The sequence below is a fragment of the Merops nubicus genome, unplaced genomic scaffold, assembly GCF_000691845.1.
Source record: "Merops nubicus isolate BGI_N331 unplaced genomic scaffold, ASM69184v1 scaffold12255, whole genome shotgun sequence".
In the NCBI taxonomy this organism is placed as follows: Eukaryota; Metazoa; Chordata; class Aves; order Coraciiformes; family Meropidae; genus Merops; species Merops nubicus.
In genome coordinates, this window is record NW_008607660.1 from 28,781 (window position 1) to 43,145 (window position 14,365).

At 36.3% G+C, this 14,365-nt stretch overlaps 1 protein-coding gene across 1 annotated transcript in view; it reads right to left on the minus strand.

Moving 5' to 3' along the window:
- Positions 1-14,365, minus strand: part of WDR11 (WD repeat domain 11) — a gene marked incomplete at its 5' end in the record, with an annotated part of 40,875 nt that overhangs the window by 24,659 nt on the left and 1,851 nt on the right. Inside the window, 7 exons of the mRNA XM_008940014.1 lie at positions 1,092-1,195; positions 3,082-3,277; positions 4,212-4,326; positions 5,005-5,170; positions 7,026-7,212; positions 8,161-8,334; positions 11,443-11,596. Of these exons, the coding sequence (XP_008938262.1) occupies positions 1,092-1,195; positions 3,082-3,277; positions 4,212-4,326; positions 5,005-5,170; positions 7,026-7,212; positions 8,161-8,334; positions 11,443-11,596 (1,096 nt within the window). The remainder of the gene's footprint in view (positions 1-1,091; positions 1,196-3,081; positions 3,278-4,211; positions 4,327-5,004; positions 5,171-7,025; positions 7,213-8,160; positions 8,335-11,442; positions 11,597-14,365) is intronic.

Below are 14,365 nucleotides of genomic sequence, written 5' to 3' on the forward strand. Positions count from 1 at the left end.
TGGACTTGGTGATCTTAAGAGGTCTTTTCCAACTGTAATGATTCTCTGATTCTAAAATAGCCATATTTGTTAAAGATACATTCCTTCCTACTGTACTCTGATTATTTTTTTTTCAGAAGATTGCACTTCTATTAGTTTCCCCAATATTTTCTTTCCCAACACTAAAAAAGAAAAAAAAAACAGTAAGGAAGAACAAACACATTTCAGCCTTCTTCTGGAAATCAAAGGTAGCTTTTATATTTTTTTTTTCTCCTTGTGTTTTTTTAAAGTTAGTTACAAATATTTTAGAATTACTAGACCAATTCAAAACTTATGGGGGTATAGCTCCAAACAGGAAAAATCAAGTGCAATCTACCAATAGAAATCTAGTGAATCTGCTCAGATACAACAATAAAGATGAGCACAGAAAGATGAAATTACACTGCTGTATATCTTGTACAGTCACCTGTACCAGTCCAAGTGATGTAAGGTACAAAGCAACATTAGCTATGATGTCAAAGACTACAAGAAATGCAGATAACAGAAAAATCATGCCCTAAATGTCATCTTGAAACACAGGAGATAAAGTGCAAAAGAACCTCCCACAGTGGTAAGCTGCCTGCGCCAGCTAATACAGGCAACTTTTACAAAAAGCAACTCCAAATCTGCAGTTTTGTGTCTCTAAAGCAGCACTAGTCACTTTTCCAATAAAAATTAATTTTACAGTGTTTATGGAACACTTCTTGATATTGAAGTGTTGGTTGTTATCTAGATCTCAAAAAGATGGGATGCATCACGTAAATCGCCTTCATACATTTAAGATTACTATAAAAAAAAAAAAATGGAGTTTTGGCCACATTCCATTTTAAATTACTTTTTTTCCCCAGAGGAAATGAACTTTGAACACTGGTCCTTTACATAAAACCCTCAAAAAGATTAATCTGATAATTTAGCAATCTTGAAGCAAACAGGGATTCTTTTCTTTCAGAATTGCTATTTAAATTGCATAGAAAATTATTCTAACATACATGGTTCTTAAGTAAGCTAAGATGTACAAAGATTCAAAAACCCTAGAAATGAGTAGCAGTGATATTAGTGAAATAAATTCTTACCAATCATGTTGTCTAATGAGAGGTCTGGAAGTTTATTTTGGAATGCTCCTACAGGAATTCCACAGAATGAGACTGGGGAGTACAAAGGTGATGCACTTGAACTGCTGTAAAAGAAATGAGAACAAGTTCCTAATACAAACTGCACTGCCTGTTGACTTAGGTCCTTGATTTTGGTTTTTTTCCTCCTAGGATGATTTCAGAATTCCTACCACTTATCACTTGCAGAGTATTTTTAAATTATTATTCCCATAAACAACTTCCACAAACAAATGCACACAAAAATGTACAAAATTCAAATTCAATTTCACCTTCCTTACAGGTACTTGTAAGTTACAGAAAACCAGACAGATGTATCCCTTGTTCTGAAGTAAGCACTGAATGGAGGCTTTTAAATATATTGCATATTAATATGTAGAGGTATGTTAGTGAACATAGCTAAGCAACAATGATGAATATTTGGACATTCAACAATTCCCAAACCTGGGAAATAATTTTTATTAACTTATATAAACTTCTTGTATAGGTTCCAGTTGATGCAACCCATAACTGAAGCAATGCCTTTCACCTGCACAAATGGAACCCCAATGCCTCTGCATATACACAACTACAGCAGAAGATTACAGTATGACCTGTGTGTACAGTCTCATGAGATTTCTGTGCATCAGGTTCTTGTGGGTTTTTTGGCTACTGACTGTGTCTGAATTCCAGCTCAATCTCCATCTAAAAGTGACTCAAACAGCCCTTGCAGCCTCAGCAATCATATCTTGTTGGGCCAAGGACAGGTCTGTGTCATAGGCAAAGACCAAAGATAAATGACTGCTCCTAGCTGTATGAGAAGATGTAGTTTAAAGCATGTACTTTTTTCTTTAAAAGACTTTTTCTTTAAGAGACTTTTGAGTTCAAATTTTAATTATGACTATCAAATCCAGCAGGATCAAGAGCTAATGGAGGAAGACTCCTTCAAAATCCATTGCAGCCTCTGTGCCAACAAGAAATATGCTTTACTTTTCAGTACAATCCAATCATATCCAGAATCCTCTAGGCTCAGTGATTCTTATATTATCATTACATTTTTCCTGGTTATATAATCATGACAAAGATCCAAACGTTTTAGAAATGAGTCTACAAATACATAAGTAAATCCCAGTAAGATACAGATCCTGAACAGCTCTCTTGGATATTCATCACAAAGAATCCATCTAACAGTATTTTTGAGAACAGGAATAAAAACTTTAATTCAATGATGAGCAACAAAAGAATCTATGTTGAACACCTGGTTCTACTGACATTTGAAAGTGCACTAAGATTTCTGTATTCCTTTTACAGCAGTAAGTTATTTATTTTATTCAATAGTATTTTAAAGGTTTATTGCAGCAGAAAAATCTTAATACACTGGATGTTCAAAGGCCTATAGTACTTTATATAGTATTTTTAGAGACTGCTCAAAATCTAAAACTCTAAAGGCTTTGTATATAAAAAAAATATTGTTTATACCCTCGTATTCCAGCCACCTGCTGTGCAGCCTCATACTGCTCTGTCAAATTCACACAAACCTAGCAGAAAACCCTTCCCCTACTAAAAATGTAGTCCTTTCCAGACTCATTTTAAGTCTTTCCATGAAACTGTAGCAGATTCATTCCTGAGGAAAATTACAGTCTGAAGAAAGCCAAATGAGAAGAAAATATTCCCCCAAAAGAATGTAAATATTCATTTTATCTTTTATTTCCTTATTCCAACCACTTTGAATGGAATTTTTTTTTTAAAGAAAGAGGAGTAAATACAGTTCCTTCACCTCCCCAAAGCAAGGGAACTAATCTATTAGGATTATATATTTTGCTCCTCTTCCTTTCATTCATACACACATATAGTACGTGTCACATTACCATATACACAAGAAAATCACTATTGCTTTTAGACTATAATTAAATACTTCACACCACTTGTAAATGTAAAAGATGGAAGCTTTGATAAGAGAAATGAATCCCATTACCTGTTACGCACATTTCTGCCAGAAATAGAGGATTTTAACTCCCAGATCATTACCCTCCCATCGCTGACTATGAGAGCTGCAGAATTCTCATTCACTGGGCAACACACCATACTGAAGGGTCGAACTGTTTTTGTTACCCTGATGGCATCACACTGACTTCTTAAATCATAAATCAGCTCCTGAACTGGGTCTGGATCTGTAACATCAATGTCCCACAGAGGACAAACAATTAGAATGGAAAACATATGATGTGTGACATGGTCAATCAACACAGGTAAATTTGCAGCATGACTGAGCTCTTTGGTTGAAATCCACACACTTCCTGTACAACAGTTAGGAAAAACAAAAAAACTATCTACTGCTGATCTTGCTGTACACTGCACAGCTCTGAAGAGTTCTCAAAAAATGTAACTTTGTCTTTAAAATATCTTACTCTACAGGAATCTTGCAAAATCTAAAACAATTGCTGTTTCATATTAGGACAGAAAGAGCACCTGCTCTCCACAATCCAAAACTGATTTGCTTTATTGGTAATCCTGGTAGCAAATCATGCAGCTCAGGAAAAATTACCAAACTGCCAAAACCACAACAAAATCACTTATTTACAGAACTATGTTTTCCTTCTTTTTTTCCAGTCTCCTCTATTATATTTAAAAGGCCATTCTTACTAACATTTCATAAAAGACAAAGGTTTAATAATTTAAATTTTAATCTAAATTTAACCTCGTGTCTTAGTTCTAAAAATCAGTTCTTCTAAATGGATTCCAAAACCTATTTGCCTGCAATATATGACTTCTTTTAAAGAAAAAAAGAACACACTAATCACCCTTTTTGTACAACATTCTTGTATATGTGACTGTTAAGCCACGTGATAATTAAATTAGTATTCAGTGATAAAAGGAATTTCAAGATATTAATACATCTTATTTTGCACTAAGCATCGGAAAAGTCAAAAACAATGTTTGGGAAAATTCAGCATAAATCTAAGTTTAATGTGCAAGAAAAAAAACCCCAAACAGTAGGACTGTAACTCACCATGCTGTATGAAGGGTGATGGTTAATATTGGTGTTCAAGCGTTAATTAAAATGCCTCTAAGTTCATTTCTGGACACTTTTGACCCAAAGCTTACCTGGCTCTTCATTTGGAGTTCCAGTGACACTGCAGTTGGATCTGCGAACTCTTAAAGTTATACAACCATTTTCATGGAGGCAAAACAACCCATCACGCTGAAAGCAAGGAATGACCTAGGCAAAGAGACACCAAGTTATATTCTGTCAGCAAAATTCTACCCTTTGCAAAGTACACTTGCAAATGAACATGCACTGCCTGATGTATAAGCAAGTCACTAAAAACACTACCATTAATGCCACACCTCGATGAATTTCTTTAGCTACAGTACTAAGGAGGTCAATGAATTTCAGAAATCCATTGAGTTTGTTTGAATTGTTTGCTGGTTTGGGGTGGTTTTTGTTTTTAAAACACTGATGTAGTCATTGATACTCTTTTTAGCCATCACTTTCTCTAAAAAAAGACTTTGCTATCAGAATTCACAATGCCAAGAGAAAAATGATGCTTCAGTAAGGCCTTGGACTAGACTTCACTGTCTAATTAGGCAAAGGCAAATGATCAGAGAACCAGCAATAACTTGTGTAAAAGCAGCTTAACCACCAGAGAACAAAATGTCCTTTTTCCATAGCACTTTTTTCCACACTGGTAACCTCTGTAACACAGCAAAATGAAGTGGCTTTGCTGCAGACTTCAGAAAACCAAATTAAATGATGCTTGGTTCAGAGGACACTTTCACCCCAATGAGCTAACTTTTCATCCTCTAGAACTACTCAAAACACAATTATCAGTGGATCATGAACCTATATATGATCTTAGTAAACTACTGCAATAGAAACCAACCAAATTCTCCTTACCTGTATGAAAGGGACACCAGTTCTTTCAATTGCAATCACACCCACTGTCTGGTTCACTTCCAAGTCAAGAATCAAAATTTCTCTGGGATACAGTAACAGCATGTAGTTTCTTTTGGAAGGCAAAAATGACAACTGAAGACAGTCGTTGAGCGTTACAGATTCAGCACTGTAAAACATCAGATATGGACCTTAATCAAGTTGTGTCAACAAACATTTCAAGTTCAAAATAAAATTAACAGTATAAACTTTCCTGCAGCTGCATTATTTTTCAAGTATTCCCTATTTTGATCACTAGGCAACTGCACATTTCCATTTAATTTCTATGGCAGTGCAAAGCAGCACTGACCTTCAAAAGACACGCGTGCTGCTGATTTTTGCCTAAGAGAGATTATATAGCATGGGATTCAAATGGAAGAGGTGTAATTCTTGCACATCACAAATACAAAGCAATTCAATTCTGAATGGTGTTCCAGCCATAACATGCACTGTATTCATGGGAAATTACCCTTAAACATATTGCTTACTTCAATTTTTCTATTACGCATATTACTTTATTTGAAATGAACAGATCTAGACTATCAAAAATATCAGTCTTCAAACTCAAAGAAAGTAGCAAAGAGTAGAAATGTTCCATCATTTTGTGGACTGTTAACAGGAGATTGGCTGCAAGGTGAAGAGGTTCATTAGCTGCTTGCAATCCTGTGACCTGTATGGAAGTCATATTGCAGAAAATCATCATACTCTGCTCAGTTTTGAAAGCCTCTGAACTCATTTAGTGTATCATTCCTTTTGAGGGGTTGGCTTTGTTTTTAATCTCCTCATTCCAGCACACACTAAACCCCTCTTACACACTTCTTGCATCAGGACTGAGTTTCCTTTTGTCTGCAAGCACTTTCCTGACAATCTCCTGCTCCTTCTTCCTCAAAGTTTCCCTAAATTTGTATAAAACCAGATAAACCACCACTGCTATAATTTTTCTTCCCTTTTTCTTATTCTAGTCTTCTCAGGTGTTCAGGATGGAAAAAGAAGAGAAGAGAGGACTGTCATACCTTTTGCAATATGCATGCATAAATTAGAATGCAGAAAAATGGTATCTTTGCTGATTTGCTGTTCCTACAAAGCACACATAACTCTGCAGCAGAATAAGTACTGTGTCACTGTTTGCAAATCAGGTATTCTGTCGGGTGCAGCACAAATCAGGCATTACAGAAACAAAATGACAAGATCGTGCCCATTAACTTCATATCAAAGTCACAATTTCTTATATGACTACCAGAGGAGATATCATCAAGTCTTCTCTCCAGTCTGCAATTTAAACTCATTATTAAAGCAGTATAAATTTTCTATCTGCATTAAATTTTGGTGTCAACTGCTAACTGATAATACAGTCTGATTAGTGTTTTCCCACATTCACTAGAGGTTTGAGAAACACTTTTACTACTCAAATAGAAAATTAAAATAAAAGAATTACACCATGTAAGAGAGTGGCCTTGGGCATTTCTAACAACAAAAAACTATTTCAAAATGCATATTTAGTTTTAAAAGGTCAGAAAACACACAAATAGTAAATTTTATTTATATGCTATTAACTTAAAAACCATCTTCTACTTCAGCATCATGTACAACAGCAGAATGACAACTCTTCTCAGCTATCAGTACTTACTAATTTTTATTCCCTTATTACATCCCTTCTCATCACACAATTGAAATTATGTTAATCTACTTCATTTTTTTTTTTTTCTGAGAAGATGTTTCTGATTTACACCTGCATGAAAATCTGTCAGCAGAGAACATTATGTCATTAACATATAAAACATGCTGAGATGATATGGCTGTTTTAATGAACAGAACTGGATTAATGACTTTCAATGTTGTATTCTTAAATAATAGGACATGCATCTGCCTACTTCAGTGGCTTTTCTTTTTTTAAACTAATTACCTTACAAGCTTTAATCTAATTAAATCTATAAGGATATATAGATATACAAAACATTATCTGAGAAGAAATATTTGCAGCCCACCTCGGTTTTTCATTACTGATTAAGATTTTTACTTTATCAAGGGCCTTTTTGGCCCCTGTAGCAGCAGCCAGCTTGTTGTGAGAAGGACTGGAATGGGGACTAGAGATGTAAACTTTCTTCCCTGAGCTGGCAGGAGCTTTGGAAGGAGAGAAGTCGGAGATGAACACTATTCCTTCACTGGTGAGCACTGTACCAAGACAAAAAAGAATAGTTATGGCAAAATACAATCTGTTCTTAGACTAAAAAAAATGCTGTGGGGATTACTAGTAGAAACCTCTTGGTTGTTCAGAACAGTTATTCTCTCTCATCAACTATTTTTTTTAAACTCCACAATGCAAATAGAAGGCAAGTTTGCCCACATGGCTACATCACCCTTCTTGTTCTCATGCAGAAGAGCATGGCTCAAGGAATCATTACATCCCATTATTCATGTTGCAGCATAAAGGTTTAGCTAAGCTGTAAAGCTGTAGCTAGGATTTACTGCATTTTTACAGAAGGTGGAATGGTATGGCAGATAAAAACTACAACTACAAAGCCTCAACAATGCAATGTCTCATTACAGATGGGGAGCGATGGAGCTCTATTAAAGAATAAAATGGTGATTACCATTTCTTTTAGTTTTTTTTCTGCTAAAATATGAATAAATCTGCACACATGCCTCTTGACATCTGAACTGCTTCTGAAACTGATGTTCACATTGTATTGCTTTAAAAATAAAAGTCCTTCCTGTTGAAACTAATATTCATTCTTGGTCTAGTCTTGGAGACTAGATTCTCCTTCAGCATCCATCCTTTTATACCATTTAATGTCAGTTTAACAAGGCTCTTTATACTTGGCTTCCCCCAGCTCCCTATCTACACACTTTACACCTCTTGTAAAGTCTCAAACATTTCTTTTCAGATCTCTAACTTCTCTACTCATAGCTGCTTTTCTCCTCCCTTCACATAATAGCATTTTATCTTACAAGAGTCTACATTGCTCCAAGACTCTCTTGTCTTCATTTTGAGACTTCTTGACATTTGGGACATCATTCTCTCCAATCCATTACTTTTAATCTCAATATTAACATTTTAGTTTAACATTTTTCCTGGTCACGTATATCCAGGTCACACTATTTTTATACATTTAAACTTACATGCTAAGTGTGATGGATCAAAGGGATCAAAAGAAAAAGACAGGATATTTTCAGCATAACTTTTCTTCCAAAGTTTGGTGCCTGTGTCTGCATTCCACAGTACAATATAGTTAGGTGGATGAACTGCAAGCAGTAAATCTCTAGAAGCATCTTGATTCCACAACCACTGCATGTCTGTCAGAAGAAAGAAGGAACAGTGAAATTAATTTTAAAATAGAACTAACTTTTGTTCCAAACTGTTCTTCTATAATACAGCTTTAAAGGAATGAATAGTGACTTCTTATTAACAAGATGTTTCTGTATCCCAGTTTTAAATGGTAAGTTCCCTTTATGGTCTGAATTTATGTTTTAACAAGCAGCAATAAACTGAGTTACACATGACCACACACGCCCACCATCCACAGAAGTCTGATCTTTTCTGTCAGTGAATTCCCACCTGAAACAACTCATTGTATTGTACAGAACCACTGCAGAGTCAAAATTAAGAGAACCATACACCATCCAAATTAATATCTGGGATGATACCATGAGCCATAACATCATCTCAAACTAATATTTGAGATGGTATCAGTATTGGAGCTGGAAATAAATGTCTTCAACACTTCAAATGATTTTTAAAGCACACTGCTTAAATGCTAGAGACAGTCTGAAGAGGTATGGTTGCCAATCATCATGGCTGGGCATGATTTAAACATTCAAGATAAATGGGCAAAAAGACTTTTTTCTGTCAATAAGAACAGAGAGACACCTCAGTTACCTGAAAGGAGCCGTATTAGAGCTACATACATGCTCCATGGGGCAGCATTTTAGACAACAGAATGGGTCAGGGAGGCAATGGATAAACTCCCTCAGCCCAGCTCCTACCTCATCAAGTCACAGCTTCTCTACAGCATTTTCTTATATATCAAGATGTCAAAAACTCTCCTTCCTCAGCTGTTCTTCTGTTTTATCAGTTCAGCTTTTTCAGACCTGCTGAGTGCTTCTCACTGGGTTTCAGAGAATAAAATAAAAATCCAGCCATGTGTATCCTGATCAGTTACAATCTAAGTTAACAAAAAGCTTACTCCTTCTCAGCTGAGTTTGGATCAAATAAAGAGTGCCTTACACTGATACAATGCTTTTCTCCTCATTGAAACAGTGAGGCTCTAGCTGTTATCCTACAGAGCTCTTCCAGGTAACACACAGAGAAACAGCAGATCACTCTCATGCTTGATCTCTGTATTTGCACCATTTTCTACATGCCTGTACAAAGTTAGAGGCCTCAGAAACAGATGGAAAAGAAAAGAAGCTGCTTTTCTTAAAGGTTATTGTTGAATCAAATCAAGGACTGTGGACAGAACAGAATTTTAATTATGTTGCTTGCTAACTTTTTTTCTTTTTTCAGATTGAAAAGCTTTCAGTGGGTCTAAAACCCTGGAGAAATCTTCAAATTGCATGGTCAAAGGTCCACCAAACATTCAGTGAATTGGTGTCTGAAGCAAATAAAAAGCAACTTAAACACACAGAGAAAGAAATAAAACTAATAAAATTAACTGCAGTCAAGAGAATAAATCTCCAGTATCCCACTACCAGACTTACAGTATTGTATCTACTTTCATATGATGTATAAAAACAGAATAAAAAGAAACAACCAACCTCCTCTATGATCAAATAATAGAATAGAAAGTAAATAGAAAGTAAATAGGGCTGTTAAATAATAGAATTCAAAATAAAACCCAGGCACAATACAAGCATCATTACAAGCTTTTCAAATAGTCCAAATACACAAATTATCCTTAGAAACTCATTATAGTAGTTTCTCAGGAGGGGGGTGAAGAGTTCTAAATTTTACTTCAGAAATAATTTGTAGACATATTGCTAGCATGGAGAGCAGTAGCAACCAACAGAAATGCAGAACCTGCAGCAGAGCATGCAGATGCTGCTGTGTTTGGAGCCTTCCCCCCCAGGTCACTCTGAAGGAGCCAGTTCAATGCTGGAAGGAGTCTGCTGGCAGCATCAGACAGAAACATGCCCACCACAATTAACAGGAACCAAACCACCAAGATTTACAACAGTAGGGGAGTACTACTCACCACCACAAACAGCACCAATTAAACAACAGTAAAAATGATACTGTGGGACAATAAGGAATGAAGTCTTGATCTTTCCATTCCCTTTTCTGAGCTCTGACCACTACCTTAACTTTTTCCTTGATGCTGGGGTGGTTTAGCCTCAGCCAGGTGCTAAACCTCAGTAGTTGCTGTCTGGGTGGAGATTTTTGCCTAGTTTATGGCTACCACCCACAGAACAGGATCAAAAGCAGCAAATACCACCACTAAACATCTTCTCAGGTGAAAGCCCAACCCAGTTATCTATACCATCTCAAAATTTCCTTTCTCTCTTGACTGTTTCTGTTAATCTTTGCCATTTATGTCTAATTAATTACCCTAGAAACCAAATTCAAAAGTTTAATACTGTTTCCAGACTTCATATGACCAACTCCAACTATATGCAAAACCTCCCTTATTTACAAGTCTTCCATGCTAACATCTACACAGTCACTTTTCACATCTTAATACTGCTATGCATAGAAAAGCCTCCCCAATCCTATGACTCAGACAATGTAGTTATAGTGCAAGTGTATGTTATCAGGCTAGTATATCTGATCAGAAGTAGCTACATAACGAGCTAAATAATTGTCAAAGTATGTGTGTGCTAACATTTACACAGTCACTTTTCACATCTTAATATTGGTATGCATATACCTGACTCAGACAACTGCACAGATGCTCAAAAAACCCTCCTCTCTGTAGTTATAGTGCAAGTGTATGTTATCAGGCTAGTATATTTGATCAGAAGTAGCTATATAATGAGCTAAATAATTGTCAAAGTATGTGTGCATAACCTAAACCCTTAACATACAGCAGGGCAATACTATTTGATGGCATTAACATTCAGGTGCAATGCAAATTCCACTACATCACCAGTTCAAAAGCAGGAAGATGTACTTGACACTGTAAATATTATTATTTCAACCCATCACATTAAAAAAGGTAGATTGCAACTTTTTGTCAGAAGATCTTGGAAAATATTACCATAATAAATTAAATCTCACAGCACCTCTCTGGGAAACAGCAAGCCTTAGTCTACATAGAAGATGAGCAGACAAAGGCAGAGAAGGTGAGTAACCTCAACAGTAAAATTCAGTGGCTTGAGTAAGCATAGTTTGCAAAATCTAGGTGATGGATTTGCAATGATTCTCCATAAAGTAAGTTTCATACAAACCTCGTGCACTATTGTTACCTTGAATGGGTTTTGTATGTTCCTGGATCTCACAACGAGCTGTTCCTGTGGCCACATCCCACACGATTATTTTCCCAGTGACATCAGCAGAAGCCAAACGTAAAGAATACGGAGAGCCAATATTGTGATGGTAATTTTCTTTAGCCCATTTAACCTGAACATACAGATGAAAATTGGTCAAAGGAGGCAAACATAAGAGACCATACTTCATATTTTTTCAGCTGGATAAGCAAATATTAATTAACTCAACAAAACCCCAATGCAGTAGTTGACATTAACAGCATATGTGTAGCATCCCTTTAAGCTACCACCATTTGTGCAAATTTAAGGCATGTGGCAACTGTGCTTTTTCAGTGTGCATCCATCAGCAATCCCTGCTCCTGAAGGTAACTACAACAATCCATAAATATATGCTATGCATATAAAAATTTCACTCAAATATTTAGAAGAAACTAAATGACAATGTTCAAGGTTCTATGGATATTTACAAACCTATGAACACTGATTTCCTAACAAATGAAGGCTGGAGGTTTACCATGCAATTTTCATACATATCCTAAAACATGCCATTTTCCTAATCATTTAACTGTAAGTATCTTTTGGGAATGGGGACACAGGGTAGTTAGCCTTTCATCTACATGTTGCCTCATGTCAAGCTGTTCCTGCCATCCTCTCCATCCTTTCCAGCATGTTGCCATCACTGACTTCCCCATACTGGCAATACATTTTGATTTGGGTTTCAAGATGCACGGGCTTGCAAATTTGCTATACTTATGGAAATTATGTGTTTTGAAATTTGGACTTCTTTTGCTATCTGCTTTAAAGGCAAACTTTATCTGTAGCTAGCTAGCAGTGCCCTGTCACAGTCCCTGACAGAGAAGGGGTGAGGCCAAACACAATGCTTTTTACAGATCTTGAAAGCAAGACACAGAATCATCATTAGGCACCACTAACTTCACAACATGAATCAGATTTATAACAAGCTTTACTCAACTTTGTGCTACCTGTCTCAGAGGTGCAAGCAGGATACATCTCAAAAGCCTAGCTCAGTAAATTAAACAAGCATGACACATGCACAGCAAGCACTCTTCAAAGAGCACTAGCTATAAACCCAAAGTGTGCTTCTATCAGAGTAACAAAGAATTCTTGGGAGACTCTCCTCTACCTCTCTAATTCAGTGTTGCAATTCCCACTTCCCTGATGTTCAAAAAAAAAATACCCAGGAGGACACTTGCATGTAGCTATGTAGCTAACAAAAAAAAATTAGATATCTGCAAAGCTGTTAATTCCTCAGCCAAACATGTATTACACTGAAACAAATTCCAAGTCTGGAGAGCACCATGTCCCAAGGGAGGAGCTGTCACCAAGTTCTGAACAACAAAAAGAAGACCTTTAATACAGTCAGTCTCAACCAGAGCTCATGAGGTTCTCTAACACCCTAAATTCTCTTTTGTCATTGTACTCACACTGCTCCAACAAAGTCTCCACACACGGCCTGATCCCTGGGCTAAAAGAAACTATTCTCTTACTGTACTGATCACTGCCTCTCTACCCTGACTCCAAAATACAACAGGAAAATACAACAACTGGTCAGGAACAGGAAGCAGAAGTGATTTTTTTTTATTTATTTTTTTTTAATGTTCACAATCTATCTCATCTGATTTAAAGAAACTTATTATCGTTTATTAACATGTCAGAACAGACCCCAATGAAATTCCAATCCTCAATAAAAAAATTACTCCTGTAATTACATTTTCTTTTGTAAAAGTACTCTTTCAAGTACTCTCTGGAAAGGTACAAAATCCCCCCAGATACCATCAACTCTGTACCAAGTTACCAGTATTCCCCAAGCACCACATGGAGATACAGACAGCTTCAGGGATCCATTTTCACTGAAACCATTACCTATTCCAGACACACTTAAGACAGACAAAGGCCAGGAAGTATTTAAAGAAAAACAGTTAAACAGACTGCAGAATGATTATGAAACAATCGCTTTTCCTTTTGCTTTCTTGTTGCAGCTAGTGGTGTGTCTTGAAATGTTTCAGATTTGAAGCATGGGTTTTGGGGACTAAGATCCCCTGGAGACTGAGTTTGCTGGTGTGAACCTCTATTACAAAGAGTTTAAGTCAGACATACAGAGCAGAGTTCTTCTAGATCCCCTCCAGCTTATTTACACTTTTAGCATTTACAAACAACAACAAAAAAAAGTCAGTTAGGAATTGAAGGAAGTTTTTTACAAATGCAAGGGTGTCTGCAAAGATCACAGCCTCAGAGTAAGTTCTCACATAATATATACTTCTTAAGTAGAACAGAATTTCTCTTCATTCCTCATCCTCATAAATTAGCCCTTTTCTTACTGTTTATTTCTGTTAATAAAGCACCAGATAGTGGCTTTGAAAAATTATCTTATCAATGATATAAAAACTATTTAGACTTCAGCATTTGGTTTCTTATTGAAATAACTTTACTTTTCAAAGCTAGTGAACATAGCTAAAGCACATTAAAATGTTACTACTGCATGGATTAAAAACTAATTTTACTACAATATATTATATAAAGTAATTGGAAACTTTAAAGAGAGTCATCATTACAGCTGCTACTTCTGTACCACCTACATTTCCCATTTTTTTTTAGAGATTTATAGACATTGGAGTTGATTTGTTTTGAAGGGTAGCCTGAACACAACTGAGGCTAAGGGTACACTCACCCTAAAAAGTTTCCAAAAGGAAAGCAAAGGTATTGATTCACAGAGTGACAATTACCCCACGGTTGCTGTCGTGTGCACCTTTGCTCTGAGATAACTGGGAAGTAACATCCCCTTACCTAGAGTCAGGTAAATTGCCTCACATTTGTCACCAGAGAGACTATTTGTATCAGTGGCACAAGCTCTGAGCTGACAGCAATGTTCAGGCAACCTTGA